At 34.5% G+C, this 16,884-nt stretch overlaps 2 protein-coding genes across 2 annotated transcripts; one reads left to right on the plus strand and one right to left on the minus strand.

Moving 5' to 3' along the window:
- Positions 1-591: 591 nt before the first annotated feature.
- On the minus strand, positions 592-1,197 carry LOC133298690 (transcriptional regulator SUPERMAN-like). The gene has a single exon (XM_061498014.1). It carries the CDS (start codon positions 1,195-1,197, stop codon positions 592-594), a length of 606 nt encoding a protein of 201 aa, XP_061353998.1.
- Positions 1,198-5,698: 4,501 nt separating this feature from the next.
- On the plus strand, positions 5,699-11,368 carry LOC133298700 (F-box/kelch-repeat protein OR23). The gene is made up of 2 exons (XM_061498029.1): positions 5,699-6,672; positions 10,813-11,368. Exons 1-2 carry the CDS (start codon positions 5,756-5,758, stop codon positions 11,102-11,104), a joined length of 1,209 nt encoding a protein of 402 aa, XP_061354013.1. The 5' UTR covers positions 5,699-5,755; the 3' UTR covers positions 11,105-11,368.
- The last annotated feature ends 5,516 nt before the right edge of the window (positions 11,369-16,884 follow it).

Genomic DNA, 16,884 nt, shown 5'->3' on the forward strand with positions numbered 1-16,884 from the left:
TCAAGAAACATAAAGACTACGGGTGCATATACCCAGGAAAATGCATGGATATTATAAAGAATACTTATCTGAATGATCACGTGTTCATCTATCTTGAATCATATTGATATTCATATTCAGTCAAACTAAACAAGAACTCTACTTATTGGCTTTCAGACGATTAAGGTGAAAAGTGAATACCAAAAGTAAAATTTGACGGCCAATTGAAACCATTACAACATTATGTAAATTAACTAAGAATCTCTCCAGTTTCATCTCCTTCTCTTTGTGATTTGTTGTTGTGGCCTTCAATTTCTCATCACTTGACCATTGCACCAAAATGGTTTTCTACGCTCCTTGGATCAACCATCAAATTAATGGCTAGAAATCCCCCAAAAAAAGGAAAGAAAAAAGAACTTCTCTGACCTTAACGCCATCAAATTAGAAGAGCTCACCTCACAAAATGATGATAATTAAGTTCCTTCAAATGCAGAATATAATATAAAGCAGCTTAAGTGGATTAACAAATAACTGGTGCAAGAAGTTAGAACAAATTTAAATTTGCAGCTACATATATTTGTTTGATAAATTGCACCAAGCTACTTTAATTAGCTAGAAATGCCCCAATCGAAGTTCCAAATCTAACTTCTCCTTTGGGTGTTTATGCAATCCTATTCCCAACTCCAACGTGATGTTGTGTTCATTATTCTTGAAAAACTTGTGTTCATCCTCAAGTGCACAACCCTTTAATTCCTCAACTCCTAAAGCACTCCTAATTTCCCTGCTTTGAGGACTCAAAAGAGGAAGCTGGGAAGATTGGAGTCTTGGTTTCTTATCTCCACTGGTAGAAGCTAGGGAAAGGGAAGAAGACAATGTAAGACAAGGGCTATAAAGTGGAGAATGATGTGCACAATTCAAAATCTTATTATCAGATAGATATGATGGTGAGGAAGGTGAAAGATGACTTGGGTTATTAGGCTTAATACTAGGGTTAGGTTTAGGACACTCAGAAACCCATGAGGATAAGGATGATCTCAATCTTGCCCTATCCCTCCTGTGAACATTCATGTGACCACCCAAAGCTTGAGCAGATTTGAACTCTCTCTTGCAAAAACTACAAGCATAGTTTCTCACAGGCCATGAAGTTCCCCATGTATGCTCCTCCAGTCCAAAGCTTTCCCCTTTATTTCTGTTTCTAGTTAGATAGTTTCCTTCCATGAAGCTTTTTGTTTTGTTCAGTCCAAACTGTTAATTACCTGTAGAGAGAAGAAAAGATAACCATATATTATTAAAAAGAAAAATTTGATTTTGTCACCATATATAGAATAAATTAAGAAAGGGTCATATGAATCTCTTACAAGATACACTCACTTTGGACTTCAAAGCAAAGTAGATTGATCCATGAATATGTTAATATTGAAGCTTACCTTCATATATTCTGAGGCAGGAAGTGAAGATCTAAGCATGTGTACACTTCATCTTCCACTGTCTGCAGCTACTGTATTTGGATATTTCTTAGCAAATATAATGGAGAAGCTGTGTGAAAGTGGTATTCCCTTTTGCCTTAACCTGGAAAACTCTCGCATATAATGCTTATACTATTATACTCAGGTGGCTTTTAACATTTTACTTCTGAAGTATATATTATTGGAAGGATATGTAGCCACACAATAAAAACACAACTTCTTTGCCGTTGATCTCTTACCAAGTTTTTAAATTCTGAATCAATTGAAAAAAAGAAAAAGAAAAAAAGAGGTGTAGCACGATCATTAGTTTCTTATTATTGCAAGGGAAATAGAGTTATTAATTACATGATAAACCACATTTCGAGTATTAGTTTGCCAGATATCATATAGATGGCATGCTTTAATTAGAATAAAAGTTAACAAGCACCCTATAATGGTTGAGAAAGTGCGTATTATGCCTTAACTACTTGAATTTAACTCTTGGTTCAACACTTAATTAATAGAATTTTTTTTTAATTGTATCAGGTTGAAGTGAGAAGTGCATCCTTAAAGATCGCCGAAGAGAGGTTTAGTATCCCAGTTTAAGGATATTTGGTAAAACCAAAAAACATAAAAGCTGACTTTATAATAATACCCTTTATCGTGAAAAGAAAAGAAAAGAAAAGAAGAAAAAGACAGTAGCTATAGTAGAAAGTTCTTTATCCACCTAAGAGTTTGCTGCTTGGTACAGACCCGAACCTTTAAAATTTAAGTTTAATTATATCAGGAATTTTGTTCTCAACTGAGCGACATGTCGCCCTTGTTAGAATTTTCCTTCAGGGCAATATTAATTAATTATTTTTCTATTTTAAAATTAATCGGGTTAATGGATATTCCAATTGTATTATTTTGATAAGTCAGTTGTGATCATGTTGAGTTGGGCTTTTAGCATCTGTTGATATTGGGCCTAGTTGGGCAGCAGTGTAGACTTTGGTGTGACTCTGGTTTTCTGTGATGGGTGGACCCAATGGACACAAACTCTTTTTAGGGTATTTGGCTAGGTCCCCTCTCTAACCTATATATATTGGGATTAAATCCCATGAGTCGTCATGCTCTCATCGCTGAGGCTGCCACTTTTGGAATAGGTCATAGAGAGGAAGACTCTAGCCGTGAGATAAAGGTTCATCGCTCAGTAAATAATATGGTCCAATCAGATACACAAATTCCTGTCTGAATCAAAATTTGATATGTGATGTTTTATGTATCATACATGTATTGGTCTTTATGTTGAATTATTGATGATAAAAATTTCTTACATGTCTCGCATGTCTAAGTTTATAGAACTCCAAAGTTTTAAATTAAAAAAATAAAAAACTTCATCAAAATAGTTACGTTTGAAATAGTCATATGTTTATCCATTTTATCCCCCTCGCATGTAACATGTTTGATGTTAAGACCTGAGAGGTCATATTCAGGTATTTGCCCCGGCGAATTAATACCATTTTTTTCACAAAAGAATACATTATCGTAAAAAGGACAGTGTTAAGGATCATGCGCTCGAGCTGATAAAATCTTAATTTTTTTATTTAATAGATTTTGTTCCAATTTGCTTGAGCACTTTTATGCTCGAGCTATGGTTGATTTGTTTATTTATTTTCGTGGGTCAGTGGACTTTTTAAAAAACATTTAAAAAAAATAAATATACACGCTTTGAAGCCTCAACGTCTCTGCGCTCTAGCGCCTAATGACACATTTCAAAACACTTATTTTCATTCGGAGGACTAAAAGCTCAAATATAAGAAATTGGTGTCAGTGTATATATTACAATTTCTTATTATTGCAAGGGAGGGGCGGACCATCTCACCTGCTCTCTTACTGTGTTAGTGATTTGCAACTGTTCCTGTCTGGATAATTGGTGTGTTTGTATATTACAAGGTATAAACCACCATATATTACTCAATGATAGTGTCAAACTTTTATGTTAATAATGCATCAAAATTAAAATATAATTTATATATTGATATCACTTAATAAATTATGATTCTATCTAGATATTTATGATTTTTTATACTTGATTTTAATATTCAGACAATTTTTTTCTTCTTATTTTCACTTTATCTTTTATATAAGAATATTTATTAAATACTAAATTAATAAACTTAAAAAATATTTTATGGAGACATTTTATTAAAACAAATAAAATAATTTCATTGTAAACGAGTTAAATAAGCTGAATTTAAATTTCATATTGTTAAATAAATTAACTTATTTAAATAAATGAGGCAAAATAAGTGCTTGTTTTTGGCAAGCCAAGCTTAAAATTAAGTGTTAGTAGGGGTGCTCAACGACCCAGGGGTCTTACAGGGGCCTTTGGCTCGGCTCGTGAAGGCCTGAGCTTACATGTCTAAAATTGATTGTTGGACCCAGACTTGGACTTGTATAAAAGCTCGTTTAATAAAAAAGTCTAAGACTCCAATTCAAAGGTTCGGCCTTAGAGCCTCTCAGGCTTACCTAATATATTAATTTTTTTTATTTTATATTTTTTGTACTACTTGTGATAACCCCCTCTTTCTCTCCTCAAACCATTTCATTCCATTTTATTAATTAAACAGATTTTTTGAATGATTTTATTTTATATTATGATATTTGGATATACATTAAATATTTATGGAATTACTAGTGCTGTTGATTGTATATTTTATTTGGATAAATTTTTGTTGTCTTATTTTTTTTTAAACAGGCTAAAACAAGCTTTCATTTTTTGTAAATAAGACAGGCCACAGGCTGAAATTATATTTGTGACAGGTAACAGGCTTAGCCAGGCTAACATATTTAAATACAGACTTCGCCTTTTAAGACCAAAGCTCGGCTCGGCCCGTTAACCCCATAAGTGTTAGCCCGCAAAATTTGTCCCCCAGTAGGACAACCAACAAATGCAATTCGCTGGACAAAGTTCTTTCCGCCACATTGGCCACAATTTCATTTGAGGAAAATTTGTCACTTGAAGAATGTGAACTGTGAAGCGCCAATAAGCAGGTTGCATTACCATTTAATACCGACAGAACCCCCTCCCCTCCAAAGAGGATTAATGTCACTATTCTCACCCTTCCTTCCGTTCCGTGACAGTAGTTCAATGTACTCTTTGTTTCAATAAAATTTAACTTTATAGGCCATATTTCGAGAACAAAATCATTGGAGGAGGTTGTCTTGAAATACCTTATAAAGTATCTACCAAAAAAAAAAAAAAAACAACTGACGAAACCGGAAAGACAGAAAACAAAGAAAAACCTATGCAAAGGGTATGTTACATACAAAATTTTCACAATATCTGCCATTTGACTCATCTAATATGACCGTGTTTGTAAAAACGTTGCCAACATTATTTCGACGTTCACACCCATGTTTGGCAAAATTATGAAAACCAATTTCGCACTGCAAACTACGGTTTTGACAGAAGCAACATTGCTTTAATTTCTTTTACTATGTATGTATGTATTTTTTCTTTTACTCTTTTTTAGTGAAACATGGAAGTATTCAGACTTCAATAAACAAATAGCAATAAACAAGCATCGAACATTTTTTGTTCATATTACCACTACCATTCAAATAAACGATAATACAGTGTATTGCTTAAACCCCTGCCAACTGTCAAGAATTCTCCTTAATCCCGATGATTCCTTCCGGGGTAATCATCACACGGGCACAAAGTGCAGCTTCCATAGCACTTGCGTCACACCTAAAATAAGAATAAGTTCAATAAATAATTTGATATCACCAAATATAGCACATGACTTATCTCTAGTAACGCTAATAGTAAAAATTCAGCCACACATGAAAAGTTGTGCTGTCATGAAGCGATGAAACTTTAATGTTTCCAAAATGAACATTAGAGAACACAATTTTAAAAATTGCATCGAAACAGGACAGAGATTACAAATTTTACTTAGAAGATTTTTTAGCAGAGGAAACTAAAAAAATGATTAGAATCACTAACTAAGGTCATAGTCATACCTGTTCTTCTTGACAGATTCACACAATATCCATTGCTCTTTAGAATTTTCATCTACGTTTCTGTCACACCTACGCGTGCTTGGAGGCCCATTTAACCCAACTTACAAGCCCATTTACACACCACTCCTAAGCCCGGTCCCACTAGACCCAAAAAAATAAATAAAAGATATTTAGAGAAGGAAAATGTCAACTGTTCCACTTCCACTATTTTGCATTACACAAAAAAGAAAAGAAAAAGAAAAGGTGGAATTTTTTTATTTTATTTTATTATTATTTTTTTCTTTTTATGCTAAGAAAGTGATGACAGTAGAAAACTAGAAATGCAATCGGTGAAGGGAAGGTCGACAGGAATGATGGGTTCGGAGTCTACGAGCCTAATCCCGGGTCTCCCAAACGACGTCGCAGTGATGATCCTCTCGATGGTGCCGTACTGCCACCACGGAAGGCTGAAAGGGACATGCAAATCATGGAGAACGGTGCTGTCGTCGAAGTCGTTCTTGTCATCCCTCCGTCGCAACCACCTTCTCTGCATATTCCCACAAGACCCTTCGATCGCCTCACCCTTTCTTTTCGACCCAAACGCCGTCGCTTGGTGCCCACTCCCTCGTATGCCCTGCAACCCACACGTGTACGGTCTCTGCAACTTCGTCGCCGTGCCCCTCGGCCCACACCTCTACGTCCTCGGCGGTTCCCTCTTCGACACTCGCTCCTTCCCCATCGACCGTCCCTCTTCCACTTCCTCCACTTTCCGATTCAACTTCCATGATTTCTCCTGGGAGCCCCGCGCCCCTATGCTCTCCCCGCGCGGAAGCTTCGCCTGTGCCGCAATCCCCTCCTCCGGCCATATCCTCGTCGCCGGCGGTGGGTCGCGCCACACCATGTTCGCCGCCGCTGGCACCCGGATTCGCTCCGCGGAGCGATACGATGTGCGGAGGGACCGGTGGGTCGCGGTGGATGCTTTGCCTAGTTTTCGTGCTGGGTGCGTTGGTTTCGTTGCTGGGAATGGGAGGGAGTTTTGCGTGATGGGTGGATACGGTGCGTCGAGGACTATTTCGGGGGTTTTCCCGGTGGACGAGTATTATAGGGATGCTGTGGTGATGGAATTGGAAGATGGAACGTGGAGAGAGATTCGGGATGTGTGGGGTAATGGGGAAAGGGTTAGGGTTGGGAAGATTGTTGTGTCCGGTGATCAAGACTGTCCTGCGGTTTTCATGCTTGATGGGAATGAGATTTTAAGGTACTTTCTGATTTCTCACTCTTACAAGTTTATGCTTCTGCATTTTCATTAGCTGAAATTTTTTTTTTTTTTGGTTATTTTGTTTGTTAAGGTATGAATTTATGAATGAATTACTATACATGTGGTTTTTCATTACTTGATCACTGATGAGTATGTTGTGCAGATAGACCATACAGATTTGTTGTTGTGGAATCTTTGTGCCGTATGAAAATAGGGTGGTTAGCATACTAATGTGGGAACCGTTCTTTCTGTTATTTTGTGTTGTAGATTTGCTAATTAAAATTGGAACAAATACCTAGGCTGTTTAGGCCGTTCTTTTGAAACTTTTGTTGAAATATACTGTTTTGAAAGCAAAAGTATAATAAGGGGCCTAGCCATCTTGGTTGTGTGCAATAAACTAATTCTTAATGCACATTTAAAGTTTTTTTCAGAATGTATGTAAGTATACTTCATCGTATTTCTGGGCAAGTTTGCACCTTGTACCCGGAAATGGAATGGAAGCTTCTTCCTTTTTGGTAAAGTTTAATCTGTCATTATAACTTAATTGTGGCGTTCTTTTTTTTTTTTTTTGTGTTTTGAGAAATTCTTTTTGGAAACTTGTTTGGTGCGTGGTAATCAAAATCATGCTACAGATGGTAGAATCGTACGAGTCTACGGGTTATGCCAGCTTTTGCCATATCCTGTTCCCAGGTGAGAACTCAATTTTCTGGAATTAGAGATGAATTGTATGTTTGGTCATTAAAGCGCATTGAATCTTGTCTTTCCGGTGATTCTCAAATTTCCACCAAAAGCACTCTTAAACCACCCATTCCAACCCACAAGATTTCATCCACGAAACCTTATATTAATTTCACCATTTTCTCTCCTCAAAACCGTCACCCTTCCTGCAACTATGACTCTGCGGTGGAGTGACCTTGGCTAGGCTGTTGCACTATGCGACTTCAGCCCAGCAATAGAGTGTGACTGAGATGACTGATGCAACTTTGATTGAGACTTTTGGGATGTGGTGGGACTTCGACTTGTATTGAGTTTGGGTTTTCTTACTTCCCCTGTTTCCGGTTTGTGTTTTGTTGTTCAAGTGTTCACTGCTGGCTTTACTGGTTTGTGTGACTTGGACTGAGTGTTGGGTTTCCTGGTTGTGGGTGTTGCTTCTTAGTTGTATCCCTCTATTTTTGTCCTGTGTCATTTCCTGTTGGTGTTGGGTTTGTCTTTGGTAGGTTAGAACTTAGAAGCTTTTGTTTTGATATTAAGGCATGGCTTGTCTTTGGTTGGTAAGAGGCCTTTGTTTTGTTATAATGCTTGTGCACAATCTTAAAAACTTACATTTATTATGCTTTTTGAAATAGAATATATTTAAATGTTAGTTCTGATTGTAATTTTGTGTGTGTGTGTGTGTGTGTGTTTTTGAATATAATTTTACATATTAGTTAGGATCTTACATTTTGTGTTACGATTTCATGTTTTCCGTTCACACCTCCCTTGTCCAATCGAAGGTAGGAGTTATGAGTTTGACCACTTTGTTTTGATGGAAACAAATCTGAGTATTACATAAAATGTTTTACTCAGTCCAGTTAAACTTTAGATGATTCCAGTAAGGATCCAGTTAAACTCTGATTTTACCAAATGTGTAGGTGTAGATGTGGCGCAAATTTGTAGGAGTGACTAGCATACCTCTATTTTTGAAAAAAATAAAATTGTATAAATAGTTGCTAACAACTTATTATAACTATTGAAATTATACGGATTTAGGTAGGGAAGGAAGATAGAGAGAATACAGAGTATATAATCTGATATTGATATTGATTTGATATGAAGGATGTTTTACGAAAGACAAAGTAATAACACCTACTTATACTAATAGTAGACTCCTAATCCTAATCAAATAAGGGAACAAATCATGGAATATAAGGAAATATGAAAACCAATCCTGAGAAATGATCTAAGATGCTCTAATATAGATGTAATCATAATATTATGAGATATTTTCTAGATATTCTAACAATATCTATATAATGGGTAACAAATTTGGTTGTTGAAAAATTATTTTCCCTTTCTAATCAACATGAATGTTGAACTTGTTCTTTATCCATATGACTCCCTGTTATTGCTACACCCCTGGTCTTTTGTGTATGTGTATCACACTCACACCAGCATTGTTGTTAAAATCGCGTGAAAAATTGTAAGATTGTACGATCCTACGATTATTTTTCTATTAGCACGCCAGATCGCGAATGGGATCGTGCTTCTCTGAGATCGAACAAGATAGACGAGAAAAAACGTGAAATCTGATCCCACTGTTCCAACGATTGTAAACCACATCCAGAAGTTTGACCCATAACCCAGAAAACTTACCCACTACCCAAATCACAAAAAATCCAAATTCAAAAACCCTAACTCCATTTTTTTCATCTCATCCTTGCTTGGGACGGCCATCTGCACATTCATCCTTGCAGAGACAGTGATGGGAATGGTCTGTGCTTGGCGGTGAGATGGTGACTCTCTCATCTCTTGTGTGTGCGTTTCTACTACTGTGAGTTGCGACCCTCTTCTTCCACTGGTGTGTGCTTGAGACGTGTGATCCTCTTTTTCACTTTGAGTTTTGAGTTGCTAATTTGTACAATGCAGTTTCTATTGCCCAAGTGGAATTGTGACTTGTGACGGCCAACTGGTATAGGACTATAGGCTGCACTTTTTATTTTTATTTTTTGTTTGCTTAATATTATATGAATATTGAGTGGATCTTGTTTGCTTAAATGCTGAGTGGGTCTTATTTGTTTGTTTGCGAAATTGCCTGCACTTTCTTCTTCTTTTTCCCCCTTAAATGTTAAATGTTAAATGTTAATTCTTCCCCTTTTTTTTCTTAATTGTTAAATGTTTAAAATTGAAAAGCTTAATATATTGTTTTTAATAATTAAAATTAGGAATATAAATACCTAATATATTTATAATTAAAATTAAAAATATAAGATCTTAAGTACTAAGAGAAAATGTAAGATCTTACTATCCATACTGATCTCACGATTTATGATCTTCTTGACCCCTTTCGATCTTAGGTAAAATCTCGATCTTGACAACCTTGCATACCAGGACTTAGGTTGGTGGTTGGGCAGGTGCTGTTTTGGGTTAGGGTTGTAAAGGTCTTAGGTTTAAAACCATATGTATTGCAAAAGAAGGCTAGTGGTTTGACTACTTTCATTGTGTTACCACTTAGTATCTAGGCTCTGTATTTAATTGTGGTTTTGTGGCAATAAGTCTGTGTTATTAGAGAATATATATATATATATATATATATATATATATATGTATGTTGCGGTAGCAGTGCCTTGTGTCTTTCAATCACTTCAGTTCAGTGTAGAAAATGTTTGCACTTAAACTAATACTGTAGTGTGAAGTGTAAAATGTGTAGTATAAAATATTCCGATATTTGTGAAATTGAAACAGATTATACCTTGATGTTTGGAGTGGCTTGAACATGAAACATATGAAATTCTGAATTATGGAAACCAGGTGCTGGTATATAGAATAATAGAAATTTATGCAAAGTGCTTTTTATCACGCATAGTAACTTTGGCACTTGTAAAATATGTGATTTATTTAACTTGAAATTTTTTCCCCTTTTTCCTATGGCACTTGACAAATGGATAAATGAGACAAGCATAATCAAAACTTCAAAGACCTTGCTTAACTGATCCATGATTCTGAATTGGGGAAGGTTCCTGCCTTCTGCCAGGATATTTGAGCCCTATTTATTCAATGTTTTGTATCGCAGAATGGATGATAAGGATTTGCTATAAAATACTAGAAGATAATGAAAAAATTATATTGGTTAATTGGCTTGCTTGTCAATCATTTGGGGGGCCAGAAGTAGAATGTTTGCTAACAGGTCTACATTCCTTTGTCTCTGTTATTTTGTATTATGTACTCATTCAAACATGCATCCTAATTGATTTTTGTACTTTCAAATTTTTTTCTGTCATTGTATATCCTTGGATTATATTGCCTGAACTTCCTGCAATTCTCATACTTAGTAGAGATCATGCAAATTCTTGATTGCTCTGCTTGTTTACTTGTAAATTACAATTCCAAACTTTTGAATTGTAAATCTGTTGCTGACTTTTTTAATATGTATACACCTTGCAGATATGACATGTCTTCAAATCGTTGGCTATATGAGTCTCGTGTGCCAAGAAAAGCTCCTTACAATTCGTCATTTGGTTTTGTAGTATTAGACGGGGAACTGTATGTAGTGACACATTTATGTGTTGTTGATTCTACAGAAACACGAAGGTCCAGACACCAGAAGAGGCCAGGAACTCTCTGCATTCAAATCTATAACCCAAAAAAGAAGACGTGGAGATCTCTTGCCACAAAGTCACCTTTCAATTACCCTATAGATATTAATAGTGCTGTATTGAGCTCAATTTGTCTGTGAATTGTAGTGCAATGTTGTCTAGTTTAGGAATCTGCCAAATTTCTTGTGCATCACATCATTTGATCCACCAGGTTTCATGCAGGTGGCTTATTTGTATATTTCTGTATTTTTTAGTACATCTTAAGTCTTGATCAGGGTATAGTTCATTTTATATTAGTTGATACTGTCTGAATCTGGATATGAGTGACATATTGTATCAGCTATTACTAAAGTGTGTTAGCCCTGAAGTACTGAATGTTTGTAATGGATAAAGAAATGGATTGAACTCTCAAATTGTTGCTTGGTATTTTACTCTTAATTAGAGATGAAATAGTACTGATTCTACTGAATGCAGTTCTACTTCAGCCACACCTACCCCGTTGCATTCACTTAAAAGGACAAATAAATTCAGTTCTATGCTTCATTTTATGTTTTTATGTATTTTTATTTTTAAAAAAAGCTACATGAAAAAGAATATTCTTCTGTCAATGATTAAGTACGAAGTCTAAATTTACAAAAAAAAAAAAAGTACGAAGTCTAAAGTCTGCATTTACTATCACCATTCGCCGACATTAAACGATTCAAATATTTTGTATCATTCTTCTGTTTCTCATTTTATTTAGCCCTCCAATTAAATATTTTTAATTAAGGTTAAAAAAATGTTGACAACTAAAGGAGAAGAAACAAAATTTAAAGGGTAATTTTTTTTATTAAACTAAAACTTTAATTGAGTGAACAATAATATAAAGAGAATATACGACCGACTTTATTCTAATTCAGTTCTGATCGACTTCATCGATTTTCAATGATAGGAGTTATATATAAGAAATAAATAGGCAGCATTTGCTAAGACAAAAAGAAAAGAGAGAGAGCTTTTGGTGAAAACATGAGACAGAGTTCAAACACCCCGTCGGTTTTTGTTCCTCACAAGGTAAGCCAATTTATCTCGAGCAACACTTGAGATAAACTATGGAAATTGTTTTTATTATGTTGCATATGATAAAAACAATCTTCTTACACTCACAAAAGGAAAAAAGAGGAGAGATAATAGAAAATAGAAAAAAAATTTAAAATGAATCTCACGTAAAATTTGTGTGTAAAAAGATTGTTTTATTTTATGTAACATAAAAAAAACAATTTCATCTATTCTTATGTAATAGAAGAAGAGTTATCTCTTTATCATAGATACATAGTGATGAGACCCACTATTTAAAAAAATAAAATAAAATAAAATAAAACAGAATAGTTTTTTCCCGACATTTATACCTTAATTTGACATAGTAAGTCAAGAATAAAAAACTTGAAAATTATAAGGTGACTTCTGATTGAAGCCTTCTCTGTCTTTTCCTCAAGCCCGAAATAAAAGTAAGTTTCGAGACCCAATAAATAAACGGGCATGATACGTTTCCTCTACATGGTGCATGTTGTAGGTGGGCAAACATTATACCTGCTCCTCCATAACGATATATATTTGGTCATGCACTTGCAGTTTTCCACGCACCCGCTGAGCATAGCCTAGCTGCCTAACACAGATATTTGAATGCCAAGACCATAAGAATTTGTTGGTGAGGTCGCCTACCTTCTAGTTCTAGCCATCCCATGTGACCTATTATGGCCGTTAGTAATTTACCTGCTAAATTATATTAATATTAACTAATTGAACGGAGAACGCTGCTAGTGTTACAATTTTATGAAATAAAAAAGAACACAACTTTACTTTCCTAGTATAGTAGTATTGATATGCTAGACAATATAATGTGTCAAATCAACAGTGCAGCATTATTTTAGTCACAAAATTAAATATTCCTACGATTCATATACTTTATCTTTGAAACTTATTGGTTTTTTTATTTTTTTTTTTAAAGAGAGGGCTCAGCCCATAAAACAAAAATTACACGCTTGAGATCGAAGCGATCATCAGGGGATCAGCAGGAGCTAAGGGGACTTTAATTTATCGGCTTGCAATTTTTTATATTGCAAGAAAAGTTGAAATTTTCCTGCTGAGAAATAAAGGGATGAGGCCATTTTGAAGGGAAAAAGAAAGTGATTAGCACATAAATCGAAATGAGAGTGATAAAAGAAGGGATTTCTCCAACTACAAGAGATTTCTTTTTTCCTTAGGTGGTGTTTGGTAAGAGGTATATTTTCAGAATACTAGGGAAGTGAAGCTGGGCATGTATGAATCTCATGTTTGGTATCCCAATTGAGAAAACTTCCCTCGGAAAGCTATTTTCCCTGAATTCATTTGACTGTGTAATTTTTGGATGAAAACCCTCTGGAAGAATACCACCGAGAGGGTGGGTATCCTTGAATTGATGGAGAAATGAAAAATGTCATACCAAAAGAACCCTTTTATTTTCAAATCTCGTCGTCACCCACTAGCCACGACTTTCTTGTTATTTGCTGACATCTCTGTTTAAAGGAAAAAAATGAGCAAAAAAAAAAAAAAGATGTTGTAGTGAGAGTAGTTGAGAGTGATTGATTACCGTTTGTTTTCTAAGAAAGAAAAGCTTCGTTAATAAGAGCTTAAGTTAAAATATCATTGAATTGATGGAGGATCGTGGGGGTATATGAAAAAAATTAGCCTTTCTTTTATAATTGATAATATTTCTGAAAATGGAGTTGCTATGGAGGATGAGAAACATGTTATTGATGAAACAACTAAGGAGAACATAAACGAAGAAGTTGAAGTTGAGTGGAATGCAGAAATTCAGACCAAATGAAGTATTTGAACCTGTAGTAAAAGGCCCCAATTCTACAGCAAGTAAAAGGGTTATTTTCGTATTTTTAATACATTTCTCCATCAATATTCTACTTTCAATTAAACATAGACTCAGTAAACTTAATCCAATTTTCCCGGTAATTTTTCAGTCTACCAAACAACTTTTTTTACATTTTCCTACCAAACTCACTTTCGAGTCATTTCCCTATCAATTAAATTTCTATAGTATTCAAAAAATTTCTCCTCAACCAAACACCCCTTAATTTATTGTATGAAGTTAGTATTTCAAAAGACAAATGGCCAACTAGCTTGTAGGTAATAAGTTAATCACAATTAGTAGTCCAAATTTTTTCGGTTTAATTTCTCATTTAAAAATCAACATCACAACTCACAATGAAAACATGGACAACGGTTGAATTGGTAACGAAATTCTACTTCTTGTCCTTTGTTCCCACTTCCCAGCAATGAAGAGACAAAACAAAAAAAATGAACAAAGTGCATGTGAAACATTTACAATTAGTGCAAGTTTATTTTCTCTCACTATAGCTAGCTAGTTAGGTATCAACTTCTCGTCGGATCGATTTTCCCATAGCTTACTTTCTTATCTTATATATATTTTTTTCCCCACGATGACATATATGGCTTACTTTACGACCCACTACAGTATTTTTTTGTTTTTTAAATTGTGAAATTGACTCAAAAAATGGAAATTTAGTTATCATTCTAGAAAGCACCAACACACACTTTTAAAATAAAAATGTCGGACACTAATACACTCCAACAAGTTCCAACAGGCATCCACACGCAGTTAATATTTTGGGACACACGATCAATACTCCGACACATATCTGACATATTTTTTTCAGGTCTAGATTTTATTTTATTAATTAAATATGAAAAAATAATTTATAAATCAATTTTTTTCTATTATGAAATTTGAAATGAAAAATTATTTTTACCTTATATTTATATTATGTAATTTGCATATTTGATTAGTTATATGATTTATTATAAATTATTATATATATTAAATATAAATTATATTATATATATTAAAAATATTATTTAATATCACAATATATCTTAATGTGTCAAAATATAATATTTTTAAAAATTAATAGAGCGACGTATTATATCGTATCTTATATCTCGTGTAGGTACTTAAACCATAGGTGATCATCCTCTTTCTATCGTAAGAATCCCGATCCGGAGTAGGTCATAACTCAGAACACACGTCGTGTTGCATGTCAATGGCCATCTGATCATAGTAAATATAGAAATATATAATAGCCTCTGACACAGACACACACGTTGCATTCCACTTTTCTTTTCTCTTTTTCCTTTTATCAGGAGACGTATTAATTACAAAGATAGAACTTGTTTCCTATTTCAATATTTATTTTTGCGTCCCTTATATAAATGTTTTTTTTTGATATAATGATAAAAAATTGAATATATAATCTAATATAAATTAATCAAATTCCTCATATTAAATTAATCCCAGTGACTTTTATATAAATACAAGACTACATGAGAAGTATAGCAAGATTTAATATAATATTTAACCTAATTTTCTTCTTTAGTTTATCTTCATTTTCAAACACTTGTTGCGCGTGGACGGACATTTAATTTGGAGTCCGAGGTTTTCCGTTCTAATTTTCCTACCTTGAAACAATTCGTGGTCAACTTAAAGTTTCAAACTACGTTAGAAACAACATCAAAGACGGGTCTATTTAAATGTTGTGTATGTCTAATTCCCCTTCATCCACCAAGACATTTCTTATCACAAACTCAAATTAAGGGTCGCAAGGGGATCGAAAAGCAAAACAAAAAAGAGGATTTTTCTTTTGTTTCGTTTACTTAGAGAAAAGATATATGGCTTTCTCGTACAGTAAGATCCTCTTCAAAGTTGTGCAGCTTCTGCTGATCACCGTCACTATTTTTGGTTTTTCTCCTCATTCTGGAGTTGCTTGCAGGCCATTATTATTACATCGTCAGTGGTCGAGTGAATATGGGCTTCTTTTACAGTCACTTCCAAACGGTCATGCGCCACCGTCTAATGGATCTCCCATTCATTAATTAGCGAACTAGCTTGAAATGGATGAGTAGGTACCTAATAAAATTGATCGCTTGATGTTTTGAAGTAAATGGATTTTAGGTTGGTGGGTTTGTTAGAGATTTCACGAATAATTGTATTTTGGTGTGAAATTTATGAATTGAAAATTTTGTGTGTGTAAAGCAGTGGTGGAGTGGTAGGGGCGATTGTTCTCTCAAGATGTAAACCATTGTCTTAGATTAATTTAGATTTAAAATAAAGATAGTGTGTAATATAAGTTTGTCCCTATTTTGTCTTTATTATTCCTCACATACGAGTTGATCTACTATTGTGTTGCCCGGTTGAAATTAGAGTTGTTCGATCGTGAATTTTGAATTCCTCGCCCCCTCTCACAAAATTTGTTAACTTGTCATTGTAAGTAGGGGTGGTAAATGAAACAGAGGCTTTTCATGGGCCTTTGGCTCAGCTCGTGAAGGGTAGGGTCTGAGCTTACATATTTAAAATTGGTTGTTAAAATCATGCTTGAACTTGTATAAAAGCTAGTTTAATAAAAAAAGTCCAAGGCTCCAATTCAAAAGTTCGGCCTAGAGCCTCTCAGGCTGGCCTAGTATATTAATTTTTTATTTTTATTTTATTTTTTATACTAGTAATAGTCCTTTCTCTCTCTCCTCAATCTATTTTATTGGTTAAACAGACTTTTTGAATGATTTTTTTCTATATTATGTTGTTTGGATATACATTGAATTTATGAATATTTATGGAATTACTAGTACTGTTGATTGTATATTATGTTTGGATAAATTTTTGTTATCTTATTTTTTTAACAGGCTAAACCAGACTTTTATTTTTTATAAATAAGTCAGGCCACATGCCAATAATTATATTCATAACAGGTAACATGCTTGGTCAGACTGATACATTTAAACACAGGCTTATCTTTTTAAGACCAAAGTTCGGTTCGGCTCGGCCTAGCCCGTTAACACCCCTGATTGTGAGTATGACATTAAAGGCTCATTTATGGAC

This window comes from Gastrolobium bilobum, unplaced genomic scaffold, assembly GCF_033153095.1.
Source record: "Gastrolobium bilobum isolate Gb01-03AN ecotype WA unplaced genomic scaffold, APGP_CSIRO_Gbil_v1 utg64434, whole genome shotgun sequence".
Classification (NCBI taxonomy): Eukaryota; Viridiplantae; Streptophyta; class Magnoliopsida; order Fabales; family Fabaceae; genus Gastrolobium; species Gastrolobium bilobum.